Below are 25,000 nucleotides of genomic sequence, written 5' to 3'. Positions count from 1 at the left end.
ACGTTTGAATTTGTTTCCAAACCGCCGCAGTCAGGACATGCTATATTGTATTTAGATAGAAGCTAGCGAGCTAACTTCCTGCTAACTTCTAACTCCGTTAAATGTCATAAATTCCGTTTTCATGGATGCCTGGATGCTAAACTCAATCGTTACACCTGGTAGAGCAGAACGCTGATCATTTTATTAAAGATGAAAGACTTTAGACAGTTTTTCAACTCTCAGTAATGCCATAGTGATCGTTTGATATATGGACCTGCAGCGGAGTTTAGGCCCAGACACGGCTAGTGACGTCAGACTGAACGACCAGATACGTGTGTGCTTGTGTGTGCGTGAGGTACATAGTTATTGCAGTTAATTTTTCTGCACCACTGTTGCGTTGTGAACCTCGCGGTGCTGTGATAAAACTTGATGATGTCAGCAGCTTTACTTAATGTCTAACACACACTCTTTGTGTGTGTCTCTCTCTCACAAACACACATTCAGACACACACTTGTGCTTGTGCGCGACATATTAAACTGCGTGTACCTAGACGGAGTGCAGAAAAACAAGCTCAGCTGTAATTCCCCTGGGTTGCTGTAATCTAAGCAGGGAGGAAGGTGTAGACGGTGTATGCAAAGAGCCAGGGTGGTAGAGGTGGAGATCCGGGGGTACATGTAATTACTGTTGATGTGTGGAGACGGAGGGAACCATTTTACTGCAGGAAGCTGATCTCAAAGTAAGTGTTATATTTTCAGTCACATAAATGTGTGTGCGCGCGCTTGTGTTGCAGGTTTGTGAGCGGCAGCAGGGACGGTACAGCTCGGATCTGGCAGCTTCACCCTCAGGGCTGGAAGAGCATTCTGCTGGACATGCAGACCAAATTACCCGGGTATGTGTCTCTGCACTGCTGTCAAGGCCTGGCCTTCCCATTAGTGCTTTTGTGCTTGGAATAAACCTTGTGAGCTGGGATCATCCTGGAGGTGATGATGTCAGTTTACATTTTCAAATAATCAATCACCTGCATTGAACGCTACAGTGTGTGATGAATTCTTCTCATGAAAAATGCAGAGTTTTGAAGTGTTTTACACGTGCTTTTATGTATTTAAAGTACAATGACCTACTGCATAATATAGAGAAGCTGCATCGTTAAGTTAAAGAAAAATCTCTTTCACACCTGTGGGATAAAGTGTGACATGGTGATTGATTACCTGACTGCTCCTAGACAGAGTATAGATTTATTCCCAGACGGTGCATGAGTAGAGTACACTGACAGATTCTTTATGTCTTTGTTGCCTGAACAACGCAACAAACCTAATGCAGCAACGAGGTCAACTAAAACAAAACCTAAACAAAAATCCTAAATGCCCTCAACTTGGATAATACAAGTTACTTAAAGTATTTAATAGAGTTAAATCTATAACCATTGCTCCTACAATCGGTCTGTAAAATAAAGAAAGTCTGGGAATTGCAGCAAAAAGTATTGGGATGTTTTGGATGTGTTGATTTTCACATCATTCTTATGTAAACAGGAACAGCTGGGGTTGTGAATAGTTATCTGAAGCTGCAGAAAGATAAGGTCTAACTGTCAGATTGGTCTGGCTCCTCATTAACGGTGTAAAAAGGGACTGAGGAAAATAGAATACATTCCTCAAAGGGAAAGGACAGTTGAGTTTTTTAAACTTATAACTGATGAAGTTAGAAAAAGATGCGTTTAATTTTTTGTTGCGTCTACTTTTTTTGTTTTGTTTTTACAGTATTTTCATATTTGATACACAGTCATGGCCAAAACATTTGACAGTAGCACAGAGTTTGTTTTTCATGCAGTATGCTGCTCAGTTTTTATTTAGATGATTTCTTCCATGTTTCTGTGATATAGTGAAGATGAACTTTTATTGAATTTTGGAGTGATGCTGCTGCTAATACCTTTGGCAACGACTCTGTGTCTGATTTTTATGTGTAAACTAAACTAGAAAGACCTTAGTTGGGCTTACATTTTAGTCCTGAACGGCATCACTGCTCTCCCCCTCAGGAAGTACAACCCTCCGCCGCTGGAAGACAAGGTGACCAAGCTGAAGGTTACCATGGTGGCATGGGATCGCCATGACAGCACAGTGATAACGGCGGCCAACAATCTGACATTGAAAGTGTGGAACTCCATCACTGGAAATCTGGTCCATGTCCTGATGGTATGTGGTGACTTGACACTCGGACACAAACAAAGATGTGTATCATAATATCGTAGTTCAGTGTTGTGTGTTATTCTGTAACAGCTCAGATCACTGTTGACTGGACCACAACACATTGCCAGTTCACACTGTATGCACATTCATGGCCCTCAGAGGTTAAACCCTCTTATTCACTTATCCACATGTTGATGTTATTACAGATTTCCACTTTTTCGGATGCTGTGACTTAAAAAACCTGCAGACTTACAGCCTATTAGCACATGAGTAGGTATGGGTATCGTTTAAGTTTTATCTGATACCGGAGCCAAACCGGTACTTTTGAAACGGTGCCGGTGCTTAAACGATGCTCGAACCGGTCCTTAAAGAATGGAGAACACAAACTTTGTCCAAAAACCTCTCATGTTCAGCTGTTTTTTTTGTAAAAAGATAACAATGTTAGCCTTTTCTGCAGCTATGGGGCATATATGGTATCACTCTTGGCTGGAAGCAGCTTAAACAATACAAAAAACACAAACTTTGTCCAAAAACTTCTCATGTTTAGCTGTTTTCTGATTTTTCTTTGATCATTTTAGCCTTTTTGGCCAGGGTGAAGGGAGCATCTGCCATCAAACAAGAAGACAGCCGCATGTAGCTATGATGGTGTTTGCTAGTTCACCTTACATGCATTAATGTAATAACGTGGTTAGCCTACTCAACGTAATTTACACACGAACAACATGAAGCTACTCACGCAGAGAAGAACGGCTGCTGCTGCATCATCATCCTCATCATTTCTGCTACACTGGCAGGGCTAGGGGCCAGGATTCTCCTCTTCGGGTTTTTGGGGGATGTTGCTAACTCCGGGTCAGATAACAGGCAACCCACCCGCAGTAGATGTGCTCGGTGTGAGGTCTCGCAGCAAGCTCTCAAATACGGCGCATTTCTCAGCTTTTAAAGAAACGCTATGCGTCGCCAGGTGTTTCATCAGATTCAAGGAGTTACCTCCTTTGCACAGTATCACCGCTTCGCCTTGGGCATTTTTAGTCTGTAGCTCTGCTCTAAAAGAACGTACGTACCTGGGCCCGCCTACTATCCTTGGAAAGGTAAAATGATTGGCTGGAATCCAAAGTGTGTGACATCTCAGGAAAAAAAAGCACCGAAATGTATCTCTCTCTGTATTACAGTGTTGCTGTTAGGGTCATCTTAGGCTGCTGCTGTTTCACTACTTGGCTCTTGGCCTTGTTTTCATCATTTTTACTTTATCTTTTGATCAGAAATCTAGTTGCTAACACGCTGTCAGAGTCTCCTTGGTGACGCAGTGATGAAACTGGAACATTTGATGAAAACAGCGTATATAAAAAAAGCAAACAAAAAACAGATGAACATGATTTTTTTACTTGTTAACTTAAAAAGCATGTGGGTTTGCACACTAACAGTGAGAGGAATGCAAAATATGCTCAGCTGTGTGTGGGCTTAAGCATAAAAAGTCAGGTTTGGCTGTTGTTTCTCTTTTCTTATTTCTTAATCTAATCCTAGATGTTCGTGTTGTTGGTCGACAGGGTCACGAGGATGAAGTATTTGTTCTGGAGCCACATCCTTTTGATCCAAGAATCCTTTTCTCAGCGGGGCATGATGGGAATTGTATTGTGTGGGATCTAGCCAGAGGAGTGAAGATCCGCTCCTATTTCAACATGGTGAGCTTCTCGTCCACAGAACGTCTCTTCGCCTGCGTGTCATCGCTTTTCACTCGCTTCTGTTTCATTCACAAGTGTCCAGATCTCGATTAACTGTGTTTTCTCTGTTTATCTGCATAGATATGTGGTTTTATCAGGTATATTTCTGCTTCTCTTACACACATTCTTTTCCCATTCCCCTCCCCGTCTCACCCTTTATTTCACTTTCACCCGCTGTTGACCTTCTCCCAACTCTATACTTTCACTTTCTCTCTCTGCTTTCTTTACTGTTCTCACCTCCCTTGGTGCCTTCGTGGCTCTCTCATCAAAATGAATCACATATGCCACTCTACAAATTTATCCAGTGCTTTAATTATTGTAGTATTTCCTGCTTCCTGCTTCTATGGTAACCAAGGACGGCATTAACCACATTCCCAGAACATGTGACTCACATAGTGAGCTGGTCATTTGGCCAAATCTTGGTGTTGGTCATAGACAGTGAATAGTGTTGCTTAACAACACAAAGTCTTTGTGCATGTGAAAAGGCCCAAGTTTCAGGCTGAAACCTGCTGTGAGACTTCTCCTGAAAAGCGTCCTCTTGTCAGGGTTTTTCCTTGCTTTGAATGGGTCTTTTGGTTGGAGGAACAACAATAGGGACAATAGATGCATGGAAAGTAAAGTAGTAAGTCAAAAATGCCCAGCTGTAACCTAAAAAACAATGCCTTGAAAAATAATTTTACTACAGCAGTTTTTTCATTGGGTCCGATCAAACTTTGAAAACCTCCCTGTGGACAGAAAAAACACAAAAGAGGGTTGAAGAGTAAAGGTGAATGTAGAGGAAGATTAGCACAAGCAGAAAGGACACACAGGCAGGGAACTGCATAATCCTTAATTATCTTACACTGGGCCTTAGTGCACCCCCTCACTTCATCCTCTGCCTGCAACAAGCCCTGTTAACTCCCTCCTCCCTCTTTTAAGACGTCTTGCTCTTAATTGGCTGCCCCTCTTTAGCAGAAAATGTGAACAGCAGGTGGGTGTGGCTTACTGTCAGAGCCGAGTGCCTGAGATGACCCTATTAGAGAGATCGGCTCTCATTGACTTTACACAGTGATGTAAATAACGTAGCTTTTAAAGCTGTCTGAACCCCGAAGATCGGTCCACCCTCTAGAGAGTATGTTCATTTTTAAACTCGCTGCCTGCATATTAGGGCTGGGCTATATCATACCGTTCACGGTAATACCGGTGTAATTTTGGGCAACGATAGGAAAATGAAATATCGCGATAGAATATGGGTAAAACGCGCATGCGCACTGCCTATGTTTACATACGCACCTGGCGGCGACGCAGAACGAGAAGAGCGAAAGCGGATCGTTAAATGAACCGGACGAACCAGAACTGGTTTGTTAAAATGCTGCAACTTCAGTGGTGTGGAACTGGTTTAGCTTTCGTCCGTCAGATACACAACAAAGCACTATTTTTGGTAGAGCATGCTAGCGGGCCGTCGTTATTACCGTGTTGTTTGGAAAATACGGCACACTTAAAATCAATCCTTTGATTTTTCTGAAAATCGACAGTACCCCTTATAATCCCGTGTGTCTTATGTATGAATTCTGGTTGTGTTTACTGACCTCGAAACGATTTTATGTACACGGCGCTCGAAAATCTGTCAAATGTTTTAGTACGACTTTGCTAAGCTACGAAGCTGCACCGCTTGATGGATTGTCGGAGCATTACGGCTCCGACAGTACGTATCACCTCGCGGAGTGATACGTACTGTGCTTCAACGTAATATTACGGTATTGTGTGTGTTTAACCTTTAAGTTTTGTGGATATTATACATGGTTATGCTGAGGATATGTCGACCGGTTTCCACTGGAAATGCCTTTTGGTTAAACTGTCAGCAAGGAATTTGCACTGTTACATTTTTATGTAACTTTAATGCACATAAAAAAACAGCTGCTTGTTTAAGTGAAAATACATTGATGGGGTTTTTTGCACTAATAAAGTTGTGGAGTTGTAAAGTATTTTGTCTAGTGTCAATTATATCGTCAGTTATATCGTTATCGCAAATTTTCAAATGTATATCGTGATAAATATTTTTGGTCATATCGCCATGCCCTACTGCATATCACTGCATCACTGTGGGCTGGGATGGAGGTGATCAGATCGGGCACTGCTGAGGTGTTGTTGAATCCCAGGTTGCTGTTATAGGGGCCTTCACACAGTAATAACATTGTGATAACATGGTCAGCGAATCATTTGGTAGTCGTTTGGGAGAGCTCCCTCTACATAAAGCTTGTGAGTGGGTGGAAGCATGAAATGGTCTAAAATCTCCTGGTGCACACCTGTGGTGACTTTGGACTCGATAAAACAAATTTCACTGACCACTACCAGCACCAACAGAGGACACAGCCCACTCATAGACCACAGAAACAAGGTCCTCTCTAAACCGCACGGCTTCAAAGTTGCTGTTGAGGCCCATACCTGCTGCACAGACTCTCTGAACGATGTCACTAGTGCAGGACGGCAGAGGCTGTTTACAGGATGCCCTGGTTTCACTTTTAAGCTTGAATTCTTTTGAATCGGTATTTCTATTGTAGCAAAATTATGGTGCTAATTTCCAACAACTCTGTCATCCAGTTGGGCAAAAACACATGCAAGGTTGTATAAAACTGAGTAGTCTATGTGCTGTTTGAGTTTGGCACTTTTGCATGAATGAGAAGTGTGAGAAACTATAAAGGCATATTTCCATCTTGTAGTTGAATGGAGCCTTTGTGAGAATGAAGGAAAACCCGCAGATCAAACCAAAAGCAGCAGCTGGCTGACGGTCAGAGCAGTCAGGGGTTTCTTGCTGGTTTCCTGTTGAAGACATTTTGCTTTCTGCAGGTGTCCTCCTTTTGGGGAATAGTTCATGTCGGTTTGCATAAACAGGATACTGTTGTGCTACAAACTGTTTGATGTTTGTTCTTTGTGTGCATATTTCTTTCTGGACAATTCTGCTGGCTTGTTGACAAGACATTAATACTGGGTTGTGCCCATGCAGCGCAAATAGCTACAGTGCAGTTTTAAGATTTCCCCTCCACTCTGTCTCACCCTTGATAGATTGAGGGCCAAGGGCACGGAGCGCTGTTTGACTGCAAATGCAGTCCAGATGGGCAGCACTTTGCAGCCACCGATTCCCACGGTCACCTGCTCATCTTTGGTTTCGGCTCCAGCAGCAAGTACGACAAGGTAAACTGACCTGCGATATTTATGCACATACACGACAACTCATCGCATGTTATTAGTAATAACAACAGCGCCGCACGCTCTCAACCTCAAAACTGTTTCAGATAGCAGATCAGATGTTCTTCCATACCGACTACCGGCCACTGATCCGGGATGCCAATAACTACGTGCTGGACGAACAAACTCAGCAAGCTCCACACCTAATGCCCCCTCCCTTCCTGGTGGATGTGGATGGGAATCCACATCCACCAAGATACCAGCGGCTGGTGCCCGGAAGGGAGGACTGCAGGGATGAGCAGCTGATTCCTCAGATGGGGGTCACTTCCTCAGGTATTCAGGCTGAAATAAGACCTCTTTCTTTGGAGTTCTGCTTATGCGCTTTAGATATTTGCCTGGAGGTGATGCTGTCTTCTGTCTTATCAGAGGCCATCTATCTGTGCTGTCATAGCCTGACAATAATCTTATCTGTCTTTAAATGAGCTCAATGTGAGGCTTTTATTGAAACTACAGTAGCAATGGCAATTAAGATTAGAGTTCAGAAGGCTGTTGGCTGGGATATAAACAGAAGCAATCAGCAGTTAATGAAATGTGTTAGTAAGGCACAGCAGAGATAGTTAAGTTATTAGGCACAGTTGTATTCGTCATGGCTGTAACAATGGTTGGATTTAAGCTCATTTTTTTAATTCTCTGTCTCACTTCTGCGCTATTCCTGGAAGGCCTGAATCAAGTGGTGAGTGAACAGGCGGTGGATGGTCCCAGTCCTCTGGACACCATGATTCAGAGGCTGCAGCAGGAACAGGACCAAAGACTGGGAACCAATGACATCTCTGCTGCTGCCTCAAACACCAGGTCCAGCAGAGGTAGGAGTCATGACATTAAAGCGATGCTGACTGTTTAATCTGATTCATTCCCCACCCAAATTTCTTTTGTTCTCATTTTCCTGGATTTCAGTCATTATTCACATCTATCCATAGCAGCACTAATATGTTGGAGCATCATCTTACACTTGAAGCAGACGTGTTTGCTGTGATCGATTAATTCGTAGAATTAACAGCACATGTATTTGTAGTTTTCTCAGACCTTTAAATAAATAAATAAATAAATAAATTGTTATTTATATGGCACCTTTCAAGACAGAATCACAAAGTGCTGCACATAAGATTACAAGTCATAAAAAGATTTAAAAAGAGAAAATAAAACAGGCATAAAATGAACCAAAAGCAGTTTTAAAAAGGTGAGTTTTGAGTTGTTTTTTAAAAATAGCGACTGAGTCCACAGTTCTTAATGCTTGGGGGAGAGAGTTCCACAGTCTCGGGGCCACAGTGGCAAAAGCTCTGTCACCCTTAGTTCTCATCTTAGTATTTTTTATAGCAAGTAAGCCCTGATCAGATGACCTCAAAGACCTGCTAGGGACATCGGGCTGTAGCAGATCAGAGATGTAGGCAGGTGCCAGTCCGTGCACAGCTCTGTAGGTCAAGACTAGGATCTTAAAATCGACTCTAAATTTAACAGGAAGCCAGTGTAACTGAGATAACAACGGTGTCACATGTGAGTACTTGGAGGATTTTGTCAAAAGTCTCGCTGCAGCGTTTTGCACAACCTGCAGACGATCCAGAGAACCTTTGCTTAGACACATAAACAGCGAATTACAATAATCCAAGCGTGACGAAATAAAAGCATGTATAGCAATCTCGAGTTCAGAGCGAGATAAAACCGGGTTTAGCCTAGCCTTTAGGTTGACAACATGATTCGTGGATCGTGAAGAGAGTTTTTTTTTAAATTATTATTCAATGAAATAATGCATAATTTGCAACAACTGCAATTATGTAAATAAGTGTCTCAGTGGGATTTTAAACAGGAAATTTAATAACCCCCCCCCGATTCAAAGAGTTAGTGAAAGCAGGGAACCTGTTTTCACAGAGCACACTGAGAGTAGGTAATGTGTGTTTGTTGGATATGATTTTTTATTTGGTCAATTAATTCTCAGAGTGATGAGTACAGAAGATCAGAACTATTTGTGTCCTCAGCTCTGGTGCTCCGTGGTAGCACATGAAAATAGAGTGTGAGCCAACTGCATTATGAAAGAACACTTTTTCTCCCTTTATAGGGACCATCAGTTGGTAGCTTAATAACTGATATCTGCATGTGAATATGAAGACATCTGTAGACAAAGATAAACATTTTTTGGACCGGAAGCTTCCCAGCTTCCATTTGTGGCGTTGGTTTTATTGACCAGTGACATCAGACATGGGTACATGCTGGTAAACGGCCAGTGTGGAGACAAAAAAGGCCAATGTTCAGCCTCAAAACCATCAGCTGAAGACAATTAAGCTTTTTACTAGCTGCATTAAATTTATTTGCATTCTTAAGCAGTGACTGGTCGATGAAACAGGAAGTCTCAGCCTGTATATGTACTGGCTGCACCTGAGCCTGTGTTATGTCCCCAGAGTCAGCAGATTAGCTGATGGGCTCCTAAAATACTTAATAACCGACTCTCTACTATTTGAAGTCACGTTTTAAAAAAGTATTTTTTAAACTCCTATTTCTTACCTATGCAAACCAATTGTGTTTGAGTCCTTGGTGATTAGTCGATTAATCACGGGAGATAAAATAAATGGAAAATTGTTCTTTTTTTGAAAATAATTTAAATAAGAAAAACATTAACTTTTGTTCAGTTTTGGAAGAAAACTGCAGATAATTCTGTGGGTTTTATGTAATCAATGAGTTTCATTTATTTTTTAAAATTCAGAAGCTCAGATTTAATTATTATTATTACTGATAATTCAAATAATTTCCAGTTACAGATTTTTCCAATTTATTTCTCATTATTTTTTCATTTTATATCAAAGTTTTCTACCGTGATGCACTGAAGTGTCCCATATGTCACGCCTTAACAGAAGGTCTACTGGAAATAATTCTGAGATTTTGCTAGCGATCTCGTCATTTATTTAGTGCTGTGCAACAGTTTAAGTGAAACCCTATCTCTCCTCCCCCACCCCCTCAGGATCTGTGGGATCTCCCACTGAGGTGCACTCCCCGCCCAACGTGGGTCTACGGCGCAGTGGGCAGATCGAGGGAGTCCGCCAGATGCACAGCAACGCCCCTCGCAGCCAAATGGCCACAGAGGGAGATCTGGTAGCCTGGAGCCGCAGGGTGCTGGTCCCTGAGCTCGAAGAAGCCTCTGTCAGGTAACTGCTGAAACAGATATGTACACAAACACGTTCTCACATTCTCTGGGGCACAGGATCTCCTAAATATGACGAACCTCGTGATCTGTGTGTGTGCAGGAGACAGGTGAACTGGCGTGAAGCTAAAGGAGAGGAAGAGATCAATATTTATCAGTCAGAAAGGAGAAGACGTACTCTCCACTCTCTCCCCAAGGAGAGCAGGGTGAGTTCATGAGCATAGCTGTTCGATGATGATTTTTTCTTTTAATTTTGAATTTCTTAACCAGAAATGTCTCAAACGCAGGACTTTGGTTACACTCAGCGCCGTTCTTTGCTTTTCCAGGTTCATCCGACATCAGAGTGCGTGGTAGACGAAGCGAGGAGGAGCCAAGGTAACCACGGCTATCAAACCCGCGCTGCCATGGAAGAGACAAGCCGGCAGAGTGCTGAGGCTGCAGATGAGGATGATAGCACCTCAGAGGTACATATTCATACTGCATTGTTACGGATTTAGTGAATAGTTTTAAGTTTTGATGTTCTGAGGATTTTACGTTTTATTATAATGATTTTTGTCATTCTTTGTCTTTTTTGTCCGTTTGCTTTTGTGTCCTAATCTAATTTTTTATGTGTTTTCAGGGAGAGGTGGAGGTACGGCAAATCAACGGGCACTCCTCAGAGGAGGAGAAGGATGAAGAGGAGAAGGAGCCCTGGCCAGATGAGCATAGTAGTTCGAGGTAAGAAGCACCGAGCGTATCTCCAATTTATCACGTCACTCATCTCCCGACGATGTGTTCGCGCACTAAATGCAAATCACGAGCAGACGCCGCACATCTGTGTGTTTAATCTCGGCCCTGTGATGTATTTGCAGCGATTACTCCAGCGATTATTCGGACTGGACAGCCGACGCCGGGATCAACCTTGAACCGCCCAAGAAGAGCGTTAAAGTGAAGAAGAAAAGCAGCGGCTCAGAGGAGGATGGGGAGAAGAAGAGGGAGGGGAAGAAGGAAAGGAAGAAAGACAAAGCAGATAAAGATGGCGCATTACCAAAGAAGAAGAAGCCAAAGGAGAAGAGGAAGGTTTGTTATCAGTAATGAGCGTTTTCCTTCTCCTAAGTTATTTGAAGCTGACGAATGAACGAACTTAATTCAGTCAGGTCTTTTGCTTGACGCCGGATTATAAGCACTGTATGTGTCATATTTATTCTGCTGTGCGTCTTGCAGAGGACGCAGTTTCAGGAGCAAGGGCTAACTCTGGAGGAATGGCTTCCCTCTGCCTGGATCACGGACACGGTCCCCCGGAGATGTCCTTACATACCCCAGATGGGCGACGAGGTACACGCCGACCGCATCTTCACCACATGTCTGCTCACACCAAAACACAGGGTCATGTTTTACATGGCAACAAGGACTAAAGTCTGCATCACAAGTCGGAGACCTCATGTGGCATTAACGGTCATTACACCCATGGAAACAAAAGGGCAGCTCGAGCAGTTATGCCATGTAGTTGTAATTACATTGCAAACACGCACTGAAGGAATTTACAAGTTCAGTTAATGCCGTTAATTCTTTTGCATATGTGTGTGTGTGTGTGTGCAGGTGTACTACTTCAGACAGGGCCATGAAGCTTACGTGGAGATGGCCAAACAGAAAAAAATTTACAGCATCAATCCTAAGAAGCAGCCGTGGCACAAGATGGAGCTCCGGGTAAGAAACAATCCGAACCAAAGCAGCGTTTCTCTGAAAAGCGCTGCCGCTCTCCTAAATATGCAGTGAACAGCAGTTATATCCTGGCTTCACTGACATTTTGAAGGCGTCATATTTTCAGTGACATTTCTCTTTTAAGAATGTAGACATCCAAAGGGAAAAAGGCGAGCCCATGAGAAATTTTAAAAAAGACGCTGTGGGCTTGCCGAGCTTTGGTCCGTGTGGGTTATTTGTTGGTTCCGAGGTGCGTGGCTGGATGTTCTGGCGTGGTCGTTGACCCACTTCCTTGGTGGTCTGCGATCTGCCGGGTACGGGGTGGTGTCACAACGGGACTGAACGGACTCACGCGCAGGCTCTAGGTCTTGAAAGCACAAGAGTCTTTATTATGATACACCAGGTGATTATTTACAAAAGTGAGGGGAAAGCCGGGCTCCGGGGGTCCACACACGAACGGGAAAGACGCCGAAAGTCACACACACACTCCGTCCACTCCTCACGCTCCTCTTCACACTCCAAGCACTCAGGTAACACAGGGGTTGGTCCAGGGAATCTGTACACAGAGACACGAAAGGATTATAAGGCAAATTGCTGTGAAAACACTCTAGAAGTAACTGAGCTGGGGTTACACTGATGAGGGTCGGCAACGGTCCAGCGAAGAGAAACACAGAGCTGCCATCTTATAAAGGAGCTGGAACACTCGTGATGAGCCACAGGTGCGTGGGCCAAGGGCAGGAGCCCACAGGTGAGCTCCGCCCAGGCAGAGGGAGGAGGGAAAGAGGGAAAGGGAGAGAGCAGGAACAAAAAGAATATAAAAACATATGTAGCCATACTGAGCCGACCGGGTAGGCACAGGGACCCTGACAGGTGGTTCTTTGGCGCATGGAGCCCTGAGACCCTGATCTCGGCTCACACCAGTATGACTGGCCTCTAGCGGAGTTGGCTGCCCGTTGCCTCTGGTCATCTGGGACTCGCGCCCCTTGGCTTTGGGCGCCCCATCTAGGCCCTCCCTCCTTGTCCTGCAGGGATGGGGATTACCCGGTTTTCCCGGATCCATCTCTGTCTGCCTGGGCTCTTGAGGGCCATCATTGCAGCTTTCCACCCCCATTTTCAAGTACATTTGGTGACAAAGACACACAAACACACTCACACTTGACACTCTCTCTCTTTCTCTCTCACACTCTCACACACACACACCACTAGAAGAGTGTTGATTTGTTACCCGTGTCCTGCTGTATACCCCATTGAATGTAATAACTGGAATAACATGAATAGAAATGAAGAAATAAACAGTTAAACCCTGAACAAGATGATCCTATAGAGATTTTATAGAGCTGATCTTGGAAAAGCAAAATGTGTTTGGCACAACAGTCACTCAGCTCCTATTTGTCATTGCAAAAGCTGCCAGACGGGACGCGATTAAAACAAAATAAGGCAAATAAATAAATAAAAAATGACACTGTCCTCCCAGGAATACATAGCAGGACCCAGGGATTCACGCACATGTTAGTGTAATCATTAACTGCTGTTTTGTTGCAATGCAAAATCCACAGGAGTTTTGCTGCAAACCTTTCACCGGTGTGGCTTCTTTATCTCCGCCACGTCTGGTTTCACACTCCTAGTTTAATCTTATTTTTGTCTACTGAGCATAAAAAAAAGGTTAAGAAACTGCATATGGAGCTGTCTACGGAAGAATGAAAAGAAAGCCACCCCCTTCAGACACTTTAACACTTGAGAGCAACAGTTTATAGGATTGCATTTTATATTTGGTATACATTTCATTTTTTTTCTGTCCTTCTGCGCGAGGAAGCTGAAATAGCAATTCCTGTGCAGACAGCAGAACATAATGCATTGCGGGCACAGTGTGCTTCCTTGTGAATGTGCTGCTCGTAGTGTATGAAATGCAGCATTTTCTTCTACGACGTCTTTTTATTTTCTCTTAGTATTTTGTACAGCCAGATTTCTATCTTTAGGTTTCACTTTTTCTCAGCTGGAAACAAACCGACACCCTACACACAAACAAAAAAAAACACTTGACTTGGGGCTTTCCTGTAGGAAATAACAAGAAATAACTAAAAGAGGAATCATTAATCGAAACCCGAGAATTGAATTCGACTTTCAGGATGATTTTCTTTATTTTTTTGTCTTGAGAACTCAAACATGCTCGTTATGTCTTTTTTGTGGCATTTAGGAGCAGGAGTTGATGAAGATAGTTGGCATCAAGTATGAGGTGGGTTTGCCCACGCTGTGCTGCCTGAAGTTGGCGTTTCTGGACCCAGACACTGGAAAATTAACCGGGGGATCTTTCTCTATGAAGTAAGTGTCTCTCTCTGCCTCCACATAAGAGTACAGGGTTTTTCCTGACTCATATCTGGCCTCTGACTGCAAGTCAGAATGCAGCTCTGTTACCTTACTTAGTTACCCTAACAGTAGGGTTTGGTACCTTTCACGTTTGAAACAATGCTGGTACCAGAGTTGGGGAATTTGAGACTGTTTCCCAATTATACCTTTTTCCAGTGCAGCTTTTTGTAAAATAATACATAAAACATTTTTATCCAGCTACCTAATTACCTGAAGAAGATGTAGGGGTCCCGACCATCATCCGTGGGTTCAGTGGCTCATATGTTGGCAACAGACCTCTGCTGTATTTGGCTTTCAAGATGTCAAACACTCCACAGCTTTTAGATGTATTCTTGAGTCTGACAAGATGCTTCCCCAGATTAGATGTGTTGTCACGGCCAGCTTTGTGTTGCCTGCTTTGTGTTTTGAAAAGCGTAGGCCCACCCAAGGCTGCTTTTTGCACACCGCTGCTGCCATTGGCCTGTGTGATTGTTGCTCTTTGACACATAAATGAATTAACGGCACATGGCCTCACTCGCTCTTCATCTTCCTTTCGTCCACATGTGTTCTAATACCTGAATTTGGCACCAACCGATTGCATGCAAATCAGTACTTGGCAGTACCGATTTGGTTGATAGTTTTAAGAAGTAGAAAAGTTCATTTCTGAGTTGAGAAACAAAAATGTGTGTGCTGCTTTTTAAATCCTGATCGTTTTTCTTTGGCTGTGGCTAAAATCATCTGTTGAATAACTGCTGTTGTAAAAGAGTTTGTGCATAGGTGTAAAAAGACTGCAATATATGCCAAACATTTATCAGCTTTTAAGATGAGCCGACGTCATTAATCTTTCTAAAACACTACGGGACTCGTGTCTTATATCATGTTATACGGTCTCTCTTCAACTTTGCAACATGGCAGTTATAAAACTCACATTTCAGCAGGTTTCATATCTTTACACAAGACATGAGGTTATTCATAAAAACAATGACTCCAGTAATATTTCCTGACAGCAGATAGCATATACTTTATGCATACAGAAGTGAACTGCTACTACAAATCTCTCGACTACTTGCAGGTACCACGACATGCCTGATGTAATCGACTTCTTGGTGTTGCGGCAGCAGTTTGACAACGCCAGAAAAAGGCAGTGGCGCATAGGTCAGTTTTACCTTTGCGGTGCGACTTCACTCAAATATAAATGATATCGTATATGACATTCATTTTCTTTTTTGCAGAGTTCTCTGTAGTAATGTGATGTCTCCATAGGTGACAGGTTTCGGTCAGTGATCGATGATGCCTGGTGGTTTGGGACCATTGAGAGCCAGGAGCCCTACCAGTCCCAGTATCCTGACAGCTTGTTCCAGTGCTACAATGTCTGGTATGACCACAGCTTGGATTTGCTCTGTTCTCAGCAGGGTTGCACTTCTTTTTGGCATAACAGCAAATCTGTTGCATTCGCATTAGGTAGGACCAGAGATGGGCTGTAATCTGATTACTTTTTTCAAGTAACGAGTAAAGTAAGGGATTACTATTGCAAAAACTGTAATTAGATTACCGTTACTTTCCCGTAGGAACGCTGCGTTACTAAAACCGTGATTTTTTTGCGAGAATGTCTCATGACAGTGACGTAAGCGAGTGCGACGTTCGTGACAACAGCTGTGTGCAGATCAACAATGGATCATATATCGAGTGCGGAGAGAGTATGAGCGTGCAGCGTTTAAAGCGTGGAAGTACTGACCTTACTTTGAGTTTGATTCCATAAAAAGTGACAAAAACATTAGTGTCCGCTGTGCGTGGGAAGAAAACTTCTTTTTACACCGAAAAAAACCCCTAAACTTCCAAACAAGCTCCGAGTAGCTACGACGTAATGGGAAACTCACAGAGAAACTCGCGGATTCTTCCACTGACCGCTGCACACCTGCACCAGAGTAAACCTCCGCCTACCCTACTCCTGCTTTACAGGTGAAAATAGAGCAAAAGGACCGCTAGTCTTTGACTTTATTTATTTTCTGCTGTGTTTTACTTGCATCTGTTTGAAAGACTGAGTGTAAACACAAAAAATATATATTTTATGTGCTGGAATGTGCAGAAAATAGGTTTAAATGTTAAACAAATTTCTTCAAGTCAGAGAATGGTGCATATAATTACATTTTTGCTTGATGATTAAAGTTAAAAGATTAAAACTAATAAAACAAGTTTTAAAAAGAGACTTTTCCATTTGATTACATTTTGTATGATGGATTATGTAGAAAAAGTAGAATTGGGCTGAAAGATCTATCACTTTATCACCTATTCAGGTTGTAAATCGTGTTTTTAAAAAGTATATAAGCAACTAAGTAATTAATTACTTTTGAAAATAAGTAATCAGTAAAGTAACGGGATTACTTTTTGAGGGAAGTAATCAGTAATTAGTTATTGATTACTTTTTTCAAGTAACTTGACCAACACTGGGTAGGACTGTCTTGCATCGGCAAGACTGCAAGACAGTCTATATAAGAACAAAGTGCACAGGCAGAGATGCATACAGAAACAAAGACATTAGATCAAAGGAATGACGCAAACAAGACCAACATGAATCACATTCAAAAGAACTCGCTGGTGATGGTGAGGAAGAGGAAGTAAAGAGGAGCAAAGTATCACATTGACTGTTATCAGATTCAAAGGTGATGATGACAGTCACTACATACTTGACGTGTTTTTCCTCTGAATGCCAGAAATATCTCTGAGACGCTGAAACAATAGGTTAGAAAGCCAAAGTATAGATGACGTAATCACCACCAGACGGTTTCTGCTTCTCTACTAGACTCCACTACAGTCATGTACAACAATGGCATACGATAACGTAGACGAGGCATACTTGATAGAGCTAGTGCCACCTCTTAGTGACACCATGAAACTTCCCCTAAAAATTGCACGCTATGAGTCAGAGAAATTTCAACCAGGATTTTTTTTTTTTGGTCTTCTTTGTTTTCTTTGATGTTGGCTGTTGCAAAAGTGTGAAACCCTCAAATCAGTTCCCACTTTGTCTACTGTCCAGTTGGTCTCCTGGTACAGAAAGATAATAGTGAATACTATTATTTAACGATTTCAAGTTCTTACATCCTGAAACACCAACAGAATATTTGTCATTAAACTCGGACAGATAGCTGCTTGTGATTATGCTGCATCTCACGGACCCTCGCTATTGCACGAAACACCTCGTGGTTTGGAAAAACTTTAAAAATACCTTTTGCATTGCTGCGACTTTACAGTTCGAACCACTGATACATATATTGTATGTTTACTGAGCGCTTCGCCATCAAACATTATTTGAAACCTTGTTAAAGAATGAAGCGGTATGCTCAATTCTACATGCCGACTTTTTAAAATACAAAAGAACTAACAAAATACTAAGATTACAATGTGATGATGATGATGATTATAATCCAACCCTGTTTCCCATCCAGCTGGGATAATGGAGACACAGAGAAGATGAGTCCTTGGGATATGGAACCCATCCCCGATGATGGTAGGAATCTGAAATGCGGTGCTCATCTGAAAAACAACAAAGAACTCATTCCTTCAGTTTTAACAGCTTATAGTTGTGACAGTTTCTTATGTCTTTGCAGCCACGTTTCCAGATGAGCTGGGCCAGAGTGTTCCGCTCATCGAGGAGGAGCAGAAGGAGCTGCTGTACGTTCCCCTGGACGGTGAATGGGGCTGCCGCACACGCGCCGAGGAGTGCGAACGCATCATCAAAGCCATCGACCAGCTCTGCACGCTCGGTATGATGTCACGAAGCGCCCGTTAACATTAGCCACATAAGCGGTGATATGAAGTTCCGCCATGAGGGCGCATTTCTTGTAAGGTAGCAGCTGGATGACTCTTCCCAGTGTGAGTCACCACTCTTAGCCCATGAGTCAGATGAACCAGGCAGGGGCCTGGATCATATAGTCAAAGGAGTAAGCTGCTAACACAGTGAGCTAAATGTTAAGGTGCTTTCATGAATTCCCGTTAAGTGATGTAATGACACATTAGGAACAGACTGAAGGCCTGCTAGTGGAAGAAAGATGGTGTGATGGCTCCCTCTAGTGACAGTTTGGGGATTAGACACAGATTCACACACGAGCTCTCACTGCACAGCACGCTTGGCCTCAGATTTACTTAGCAGGGCAAATTGGTGTGATGCTGAAGCTGCAAGTATGTGGGAGTGGCAGGTTATATGGCTAATTTATGAACACACAGTCAGCCAGCCCATCCTGCTATATTGATTATAACATATCTATATAAGTCTGTATTCATGTCTTCCTTAACCCTTTAAGACCTACCATAGAACCAAGTGCGCCAGAGCTTATATTATAGTTTTACATGCTGTGGAGCCATTTTTGGGAGCATTTCAAGTTGCTATACATCAATACAACCATTATAGCCTAAATTTTAATAATATGCATGCATTAAGTGCATAGTAATTACATAAATTGCAAAAAAGTGCAATAAACTACAAAAAAATTGAAAATCGTTTTTGTTTTTTTAACATATATTTCTAGTTAGAGAAATTTAAGAAGCTTATCCGTCAAAACTGTAAATACAAAAAAGTTGCACAAAATAGTTTCCCACCACAGGAAATTTATTTTGAGTGTCTTCATAGTTTTATTTTTGAAATACACCAATTTTTATATACTGCAGGAAAAACGAAAATAAATATTATAATGCAAATTTGCAAAAATAACAGCATATGCATGAAAATAAACTATTTCCAGCAGTGCAATATGAGTCCTAAGCATCCCAGAAATGACACAGAAAGTCATAAAGTCAAACATAACTTTTAAAAACACCAGTATAGGCTCATAAGGCCCTGATGGTAAGCCCGCTCCGACCGGCTTTAAAGGGTTAATCGGTGTGCCAATTTAAACGAAACTTTGCACGAACATCGTTTCACAAGCAACGATTATTAACATCTATATGTTTAAAAAAATCTAAAGCTGTCCCAATTCTTTTGATTTTCAATTATATAACATTATGTTACCTTCTCCATTTGTGTTTGTGTCACGTGTCACATTCAATATACGTATGTACAACGTACAACTCTGCTAAATATGAAATAAAGACTTGGCACTTTTAAATAATGACCAATGCAATCTACCAAAAGCAGCGCAAATTTGCATGTCAACTGGGTTTTGATACGAGGGCAATGGACTGTGTTAGAAACGAGCGGGCTCCGAGGGGTCTTGGAAGTCGAGGGAGTCGTTCTCAGAGTAAATCAAAGAGCTTGGGTTGTGTTCAGGATTCATCCAGAGCAGGGCTGCTTTATAAAGAATGATTCCACCATACAAACCTGTGCAGTCAAATCATTAACATGAGGATCAGCAGGGATCAGGTTCCAATCATGTTAATGAACTTGCTGCAGCTGCACCACATCTATAAATGGTGACGTTGCTCTTTTTTTCTGTAAGAATACACACATTACTCCTCACTACTACACACATACTAACACTAAACATCGTTGTACTACTAGACATTTCAAAGTTTTCTATAACTGATCCTATTGTAGAGCGATAAAAAAGTAAAATGCATAAAAATAACGTATCTTGTTGCAGAGCTCCGTGTGCGCGCTGAGTGAAATGAGCAAAGCTGCAGGTGCTCTGGTGCTCTCTGCAGTTTTCCTTATGAACCGATCTCTGTGTAGAAATGTACCTAAAAACCTGAAACACTGCACATCACTCTAGTCACTGTAAAAACGAACTGTGCTGACTGTAATATATCCAAGGTTTGTCTGTTGTATTTTGCCTTTGCTCCTAGCTACAATGCTCCACACTAAGTTATCCCAAATTCTGCTCTATTTAATCAAAAACACCAGTATCAACATTCAGTGTTAGGACTGAGTGAAGAGCTTTGGCACTGCCCTCGCAGCTTTGAGCCGTCACACCCAAACCTTTTATGTGTTTGTGCTGATAACCTCTTCCCCAAGTAAATTAGCACTCCTACTGCAAACTATCATAGACACATAAAATAATTCAAATTCCAACTGACTTTGTGTGAAAAAAAATTCTTCAAATATATGAATAATAAAGTTAGAAGCAAAAAGAACCAAATCCACCCCTTTCAGTCACAAAACTGACACCCTGCCTATTTAGCAAACCCTTAAAGTTTCCTATTTTTAAGGTAAAGGAAGGGTTTTGTCCTAAATCTAGCCCATGGTTCACTATCAGGAATGTTTTCCAGTTATGCTAAAGCTCCATCCAGTGACAAAGTTAAACAGAGTTATGAGGATGCGATGAAAGGGTGCAGGAAGCAAAGATGCCAAAAGAGAGAGATTTTGTTCCTTAACAGTGTTAAATGGAGCTAACACGTGGTATTTATATGTAATAAATGATAAAAGGTTCCGGGTATGATATGTGGGTCTGGAGCCAGCCATCTTCAAAGTGCATTTGAGGGACAGAAACATCCTCCATGATGGTCCGATAGCGAAAGGAAATGAAGAGAAATAAGTAATCGTAATGAAGAGCAGACTGTTTTTTGCAGCACAGGATTTTTATCAAATATTTTCCTCCATTGGAAACATTTAAATTAAGACAGGGATGTTCAGAATAGCTGCAGAAAGAAAAACAGGATGAAAGTGTTTGCATTGCTGTTGCTTCTTTTGTTGGAAACGAATCAAAATCAATTTCAGCAAATGGATTAAAGAAGCACATGCACACCATCCTGCCATAGAAAATAAAAAATAAATCAGTTTGTGTTTTTCTGTTATGTTTAAACTGATTTAATTCCTCATAACACCAAATGTGGATCCCATTGGCTCATGTGCACCACTAATATAACTCATGCGTATTTCTCTTATCACGTATTTGCTTCAACAAACACAGATGTCGCAGCACCGTTTGCCTTCCCAGTGGACCTGCAGGCGTACCCCACGTACTGCACAGTAGTGGCCTACGTCACTGACCTCAGCACTATACGCCAAAGGCTGGTGAACCGCTTCTACAGGTGCGTCCTCTCGGGTTATCAGATACGGAGCGCGTGTGAAAGAGACCGACCGTAACAGCTGCGTTTCCCTTTCAGGCGGCTCTCCTCTCTGATGTGGGAGGTTCGCTACATAGAACACAACGCCCAGACGTTCAACGAGCCGGGGTCGTTCATCGTCACCACCGCCAAGTTTGTCTCTGACCTCATGCTGCAGTTCATTAAGTGAGCACATTTAATGTCGAGCGTTGCTAAATCACAGTTACGTGATGTTAAAATAATCATCTGAAATGTCTTCCTTACTCATCGACTTTTTGGGTTTAATAATTTGACATGAATATTTTTTAGATCATTGACCCTGTCCTATCACAGAGGAGTAACTCCTGATTTCTTCCACAGGGACCAAAGTCTGACAGACATCATGCCCCTCTATAAAACTATGAAGAAGGCAACCTTCTCTGACTCTGAAGATGAGGTGTGTGTGACTGTCCGTATGCATGCTTACGCTGCATTCATTCACACGATGATCCGGGCACGTTAAGCGTAAAGCTTTGAACACAGATCTCGCTTTTTCTCCTTCTTTTTTTTAAATTATTGAGCTAAAAAATATAATTAATTAAGCTGACAGAGAAACATGTTAGATTATTTTTCTTTTATCCTATTTAGGATGACGAGGAAGAGGACGAAGATACTAATACTCCTGGAACATCCACACGGAACCACAAGGTAACATATGTAACAGATTCACACGAGCGGATATTAGGGGTGCAACGATACTCGTATCGATACTGAACCGTTCGATACAGTGCTTTCGGTTGGGTACGCATATGTATGAACAATATAAAATTTTTAATTTATTTTATCAACTTTCCTTCTGACGATGCTGTCTGTGTTGAGCGCTCAGTGGATCTGCGCTCGACAGTGCAGCCTAGGCGGAGTAGTCGAACGCAGATTCACTGAGCGCTGGGCAAGCTAGCGAGACAGAAGCTAAGCTCGTTGCAACATGGCAAATTGAACCTCCCCCACCCTCATTCAGATCTGGCGTTTGGAACTATTTTGGTCTTCATGTGAAGTATGACCCTGAAGGTAAGCACGTCATGGACAAAAGTAAAACAGTATGTCGGATGTGCCACGCAATGCTCAATTACATGGGTGGGAACTACTGCGTTAGCGCAGTTAGCTCGTTAACGTGTTGGCCGTCCAGCCCCACGCACGGGGCGATCCGTGGTAGCTCGTTAACGGAGATTTGCCGTGTTGTGGCGTTAACGTCATTTCAACGAGATTAACGCTGACAGCACTAGTGGGAACACAACGAATATGACTGCACATTTACTCCGACATCATCCTCGTGCAAAGACAAGTGGAAGCAGACAAAAACAACAAGCACGCATGCTACAAACTTTACCCGAGTCATTTAGACAGCCGTTAGCACATGATTCTCCTTATGGGGACCTGATATGTTTAATATGCTGCTGAGAATATAGCCCAGAAGAAGCGTATAGTATAGCTTTTATTTTGGAAAGAGACATTTCTCTGTAATAAACTCTCTTTTCCAAAGATGAGTGATTTCTGAGTGATCATGAGTGATCAGATAGATTTATTTTTTTATTAATTTGTTGTTTCAGCAATATTAAATTTAAAAACTGTACTTTTGAGTTAAAATATATATTTATAATTTTAATAAACGACAAATTAAAAAAGCATGAACATTTTTTTTGTATCGAAAAAATATCGAACCTTGACACCAAAGTATCGAACCGAACCGTGAATTTTGTGTATCGTTGCACCCCTAGCGGATACAGTGTCAGTGTCGATGCAGGTTCAGTATCAGAAATGGCAGTTTACTGGTTTTTTACTAATTCCCACAGGCCCGCCGACCCATGCAGCGCCAGCTGCGAGCTCGACCTCATTCGTACGACCCTCACGCTTGGAAGGGACGCTGCAAAGAGCTGCTGGATCTCATCTTTCAATGTGAAGACTCTGAGCCCTTCAGAGAACCTGTAGACCTACAAGAGTACCCGGTAACTATGCAACAAACCTCTCGCTTTTTGTGTTATGTGCGGTGCATACCTGCGAGCTCAGACTCAAACTCAACTCTCTGGAGCTGATCTAAATTTTTAGCTCCTTGTAAATTTCCATCACAATCACATTGATTTGTGTTTTCAGTTCCCCTGTTTGGTCCTTGAATCGCACAGTCTGGAGCACAAGTGGCTCCAGTTCAATTATGATGAGTGCTGTTTGAGGCAAAGGCCTCTTCATTCAGGTTGTGAAGGAGATGATGTGATCTGACTCACAGCTTCAGTGGCCTTGAGTTCTTTTCAAAAGAAGGAGGATGCAGTTCTTTAATTTCTGGTTTAGGTTTTTTTTTCCTTTTCAGCTCATTGACAGTAAAAACCTCAAACCTCTCTATTCTCTCGCTTCTTTCCCATTTCTCTCTCTCTCCTTTCTGTCATCTTTTGAAAACAATTCAATGAAAGATAAAATATCCCAACTGTCCCTCTGCTTCCTCAAGGACTACCTGCAAATAGTTGAATCACCGATGGACTTCGGCACTGTTCTCAACACGCTGACGGAAGGAAAGTACCAGTCTCCCATCGAGCTCTGCAAGGATGTCAGGCTCATTTTTAGTAACTCCAAAGCTTACACGCCCAGTAAGAAGTCTCGGGTGAGGGTCACAAACGCACACATTTACAGCTCATTATGCCTATAATATAGATTTTATGGGTCCATAAAATTAAATCCTCAAATTAATTTTTTTTAACTTCTTCAGATTTATAGTATGAGCCTAAGGCTTTCTGCCCTGTTTGAGGAGCATATCAGCCCCATCCTGGCTGACTACAAAGCCATCCACGGCCTGACTGATAAACTGACCAAACAAGGCACCGACAGACAGACGCGACACACTACAGACAGACAGACACGGCACGTAATGAAGAGGAGGAGGAGGAGAAGCGAATCTCCTGCAAGCAGCACCGCGTCCAGGTAGATGAAATTTAACTTTCTCTGCAGCTTTAAATATATTTTTTAACCTGATGTCACACTCGGTTACTTTTTGATTTCATTTCTAGCCCAGAGAGGAAGAGACGCGTATCGTCCAGAGTGAACGCAAAGAAGGAGCCATCGCCCGTCCCTTCACGACCCTCCTCTCTGAGGCAGAGCATCCCCGTCAAGCAGCAGCCGCCTCAGATGGTCAACGGCAAAGCAGAAACGCCAGCTCCAGGACGCACGCGTAGTGCTGCGCGCCATACTACACAGTCGCTACCCTCCTCATCCTCATCACATAACGTCACGAACAGCACGCCGAGCACAACAGGTATCATCACAGGTGTTCAATAAATACGATAACGCTCCAGGAAGTCACTGCAGCAGGCAAAGGAGCAGTCGGCCACAGCATGTTGCTGTTACACTTTGGTTTTTATACACACACAACATAAGTTTGTGAGTCCGAGTCGCTGACAGTCACCTTTTGTTACCTTTGGACAAAGCTAGGCTAACTATACGCTGCCTGTTTTTCAGCCTTTATGCTAAGCTATGCTAACCAAAGTGATGTAGATTTTCTTATCTGATGCTGGACAAGAAAGCACACTACATCTCCTCGCCTGTTACCTCCTTCTCCTCCATCTCCTTCTCATTAACAGAGTCGACTCGCTCGTTGCGGGCTCATAACTCTGTGCCAGCTTCGTCATCACCAGCTCCTGAGAAGGTGACACCTTCCCAACCCACAGAGAGTAGCAGCGGCAGCACTCGACGGAAACTCAGGACACCTGTTCGACACACACCAGGTAAGAGATCACGTCACAGTGAAGTGACC

General features: G+C 42.6%; 1 protein-coding gene across 2 annotated transcripts in view; it reads left to right on the top strand.

Moving 5' to 3' along the window:
• Positions 1-25,000, top strand: part of phip (PHIP subunit of CUL4-Ring ligase complex) — a 43,614-nt gene that overhangs the window by 13,873 nt on the left and 4,741 nt on the right. Inside the window, exons 13-39 of one of the 2 annotated variants that reach the window (XM_087852715.1) lie at positions 771-869; positions 2,010-2,166; positions 3,705-3,839; positions 6,921-7,049; positions 7,151-7,376; positions 7,763-7,906; positions 10,051-10,234; positions 10,334-10,436; positions 10,557-10,694; positions 10,850-10,947; positions 11,082-11,289; positions 11,434-11,544; positions 11,809-11,916; positions 14,105-14,229; positions 15,326-15,408; positions 15,517-15,628; positions 17,697-17,758; positions 17,841-18,014; positions 21,093-21,213; positions 21,289-21,414; positions 21,589-21,664; positions 21,856-21,915; positions 23,058-23,210; positions 23,702-23,854; positions 23,960-24,171; positions 24,258-24,502; positions 24,828-24,971. In XM_087852715.1, coding sequence (XP_087708841.1) covers positions 771-869; positions 2,010-2,166; positions 3,705-3,839; positions 6,921-7,049; positions 7,151-7,376; positions 7,763-7,906; positions 10,051-10,234; positions 10,334-10,436; positions 10,557-10,694; positions 10,850-10,947; positions 11,082-11,289; positions 11,434-11,544; positions 11,809-11,916; positions 14,105-14,229; positions 15,326-15,408; positions 15,517-15,628; positions 17,697-17,758; positions 17,841-18,014; positions 21,093-21,213; positions 21,289-21,414; positions 21,589-21,664; positions 21,856-21,915; positions 23,058-23,210; positions 23,702-23,854; positions 23,960-24,171; positions 24,258-24,502; positions 24,828-24,971 — 3,686 coding nt within the window. The remainder of the gene's footprint in view (positions 1-770; positions 870-2,009; positions 2,167-3,704; positions 3,840-6,920; positions 7,050-7,150; positions 7,377-7,762; positions 7,907-10,050; positions 10,235-10,333; positions 10,437-10,556; positions 10,695-10,849; positions 10,948-11,081; positions 11,290-11,433; positions 11,545-11,808; positions 11,917-14,104; positions 14,230-15,325; positions 15,409-15,516; positions 15,629-17,696; positions 17,759-17,840; positions 18,015-21,092; positions 21,214-21,288; positions 21,415-21,588; positions 21,665-21,855; positions 21,916-23,057; positions 23,211-23,701; positions 23,855-23,959; positions 24,172-24,257; positions 24,503-24,827; positions 24,972-25,000) is intronic. The other variant, XM_087852714.1, reaches the window with a different exon arrangement.

This window comes from Neolamprologus brichardi, chromosome 15 (genome assembly GCF_056152115.1).
Source record: "Neolamprologus brichardi isolate AB-2024 chromosome 15, ASM5615211v1, whole genome shotgun sequence".
NCBI classification, from domain to species: domain Eukaryota; kingdom Metazoa; phylum Chordata; class Actinopteri; order Cichliformes; family Cichlidae; genus Neolamprologus; species Neolamprologus brichardi.
This window is presented reverse-complemented; position numbering and strand designations above follow the sequence as displayed.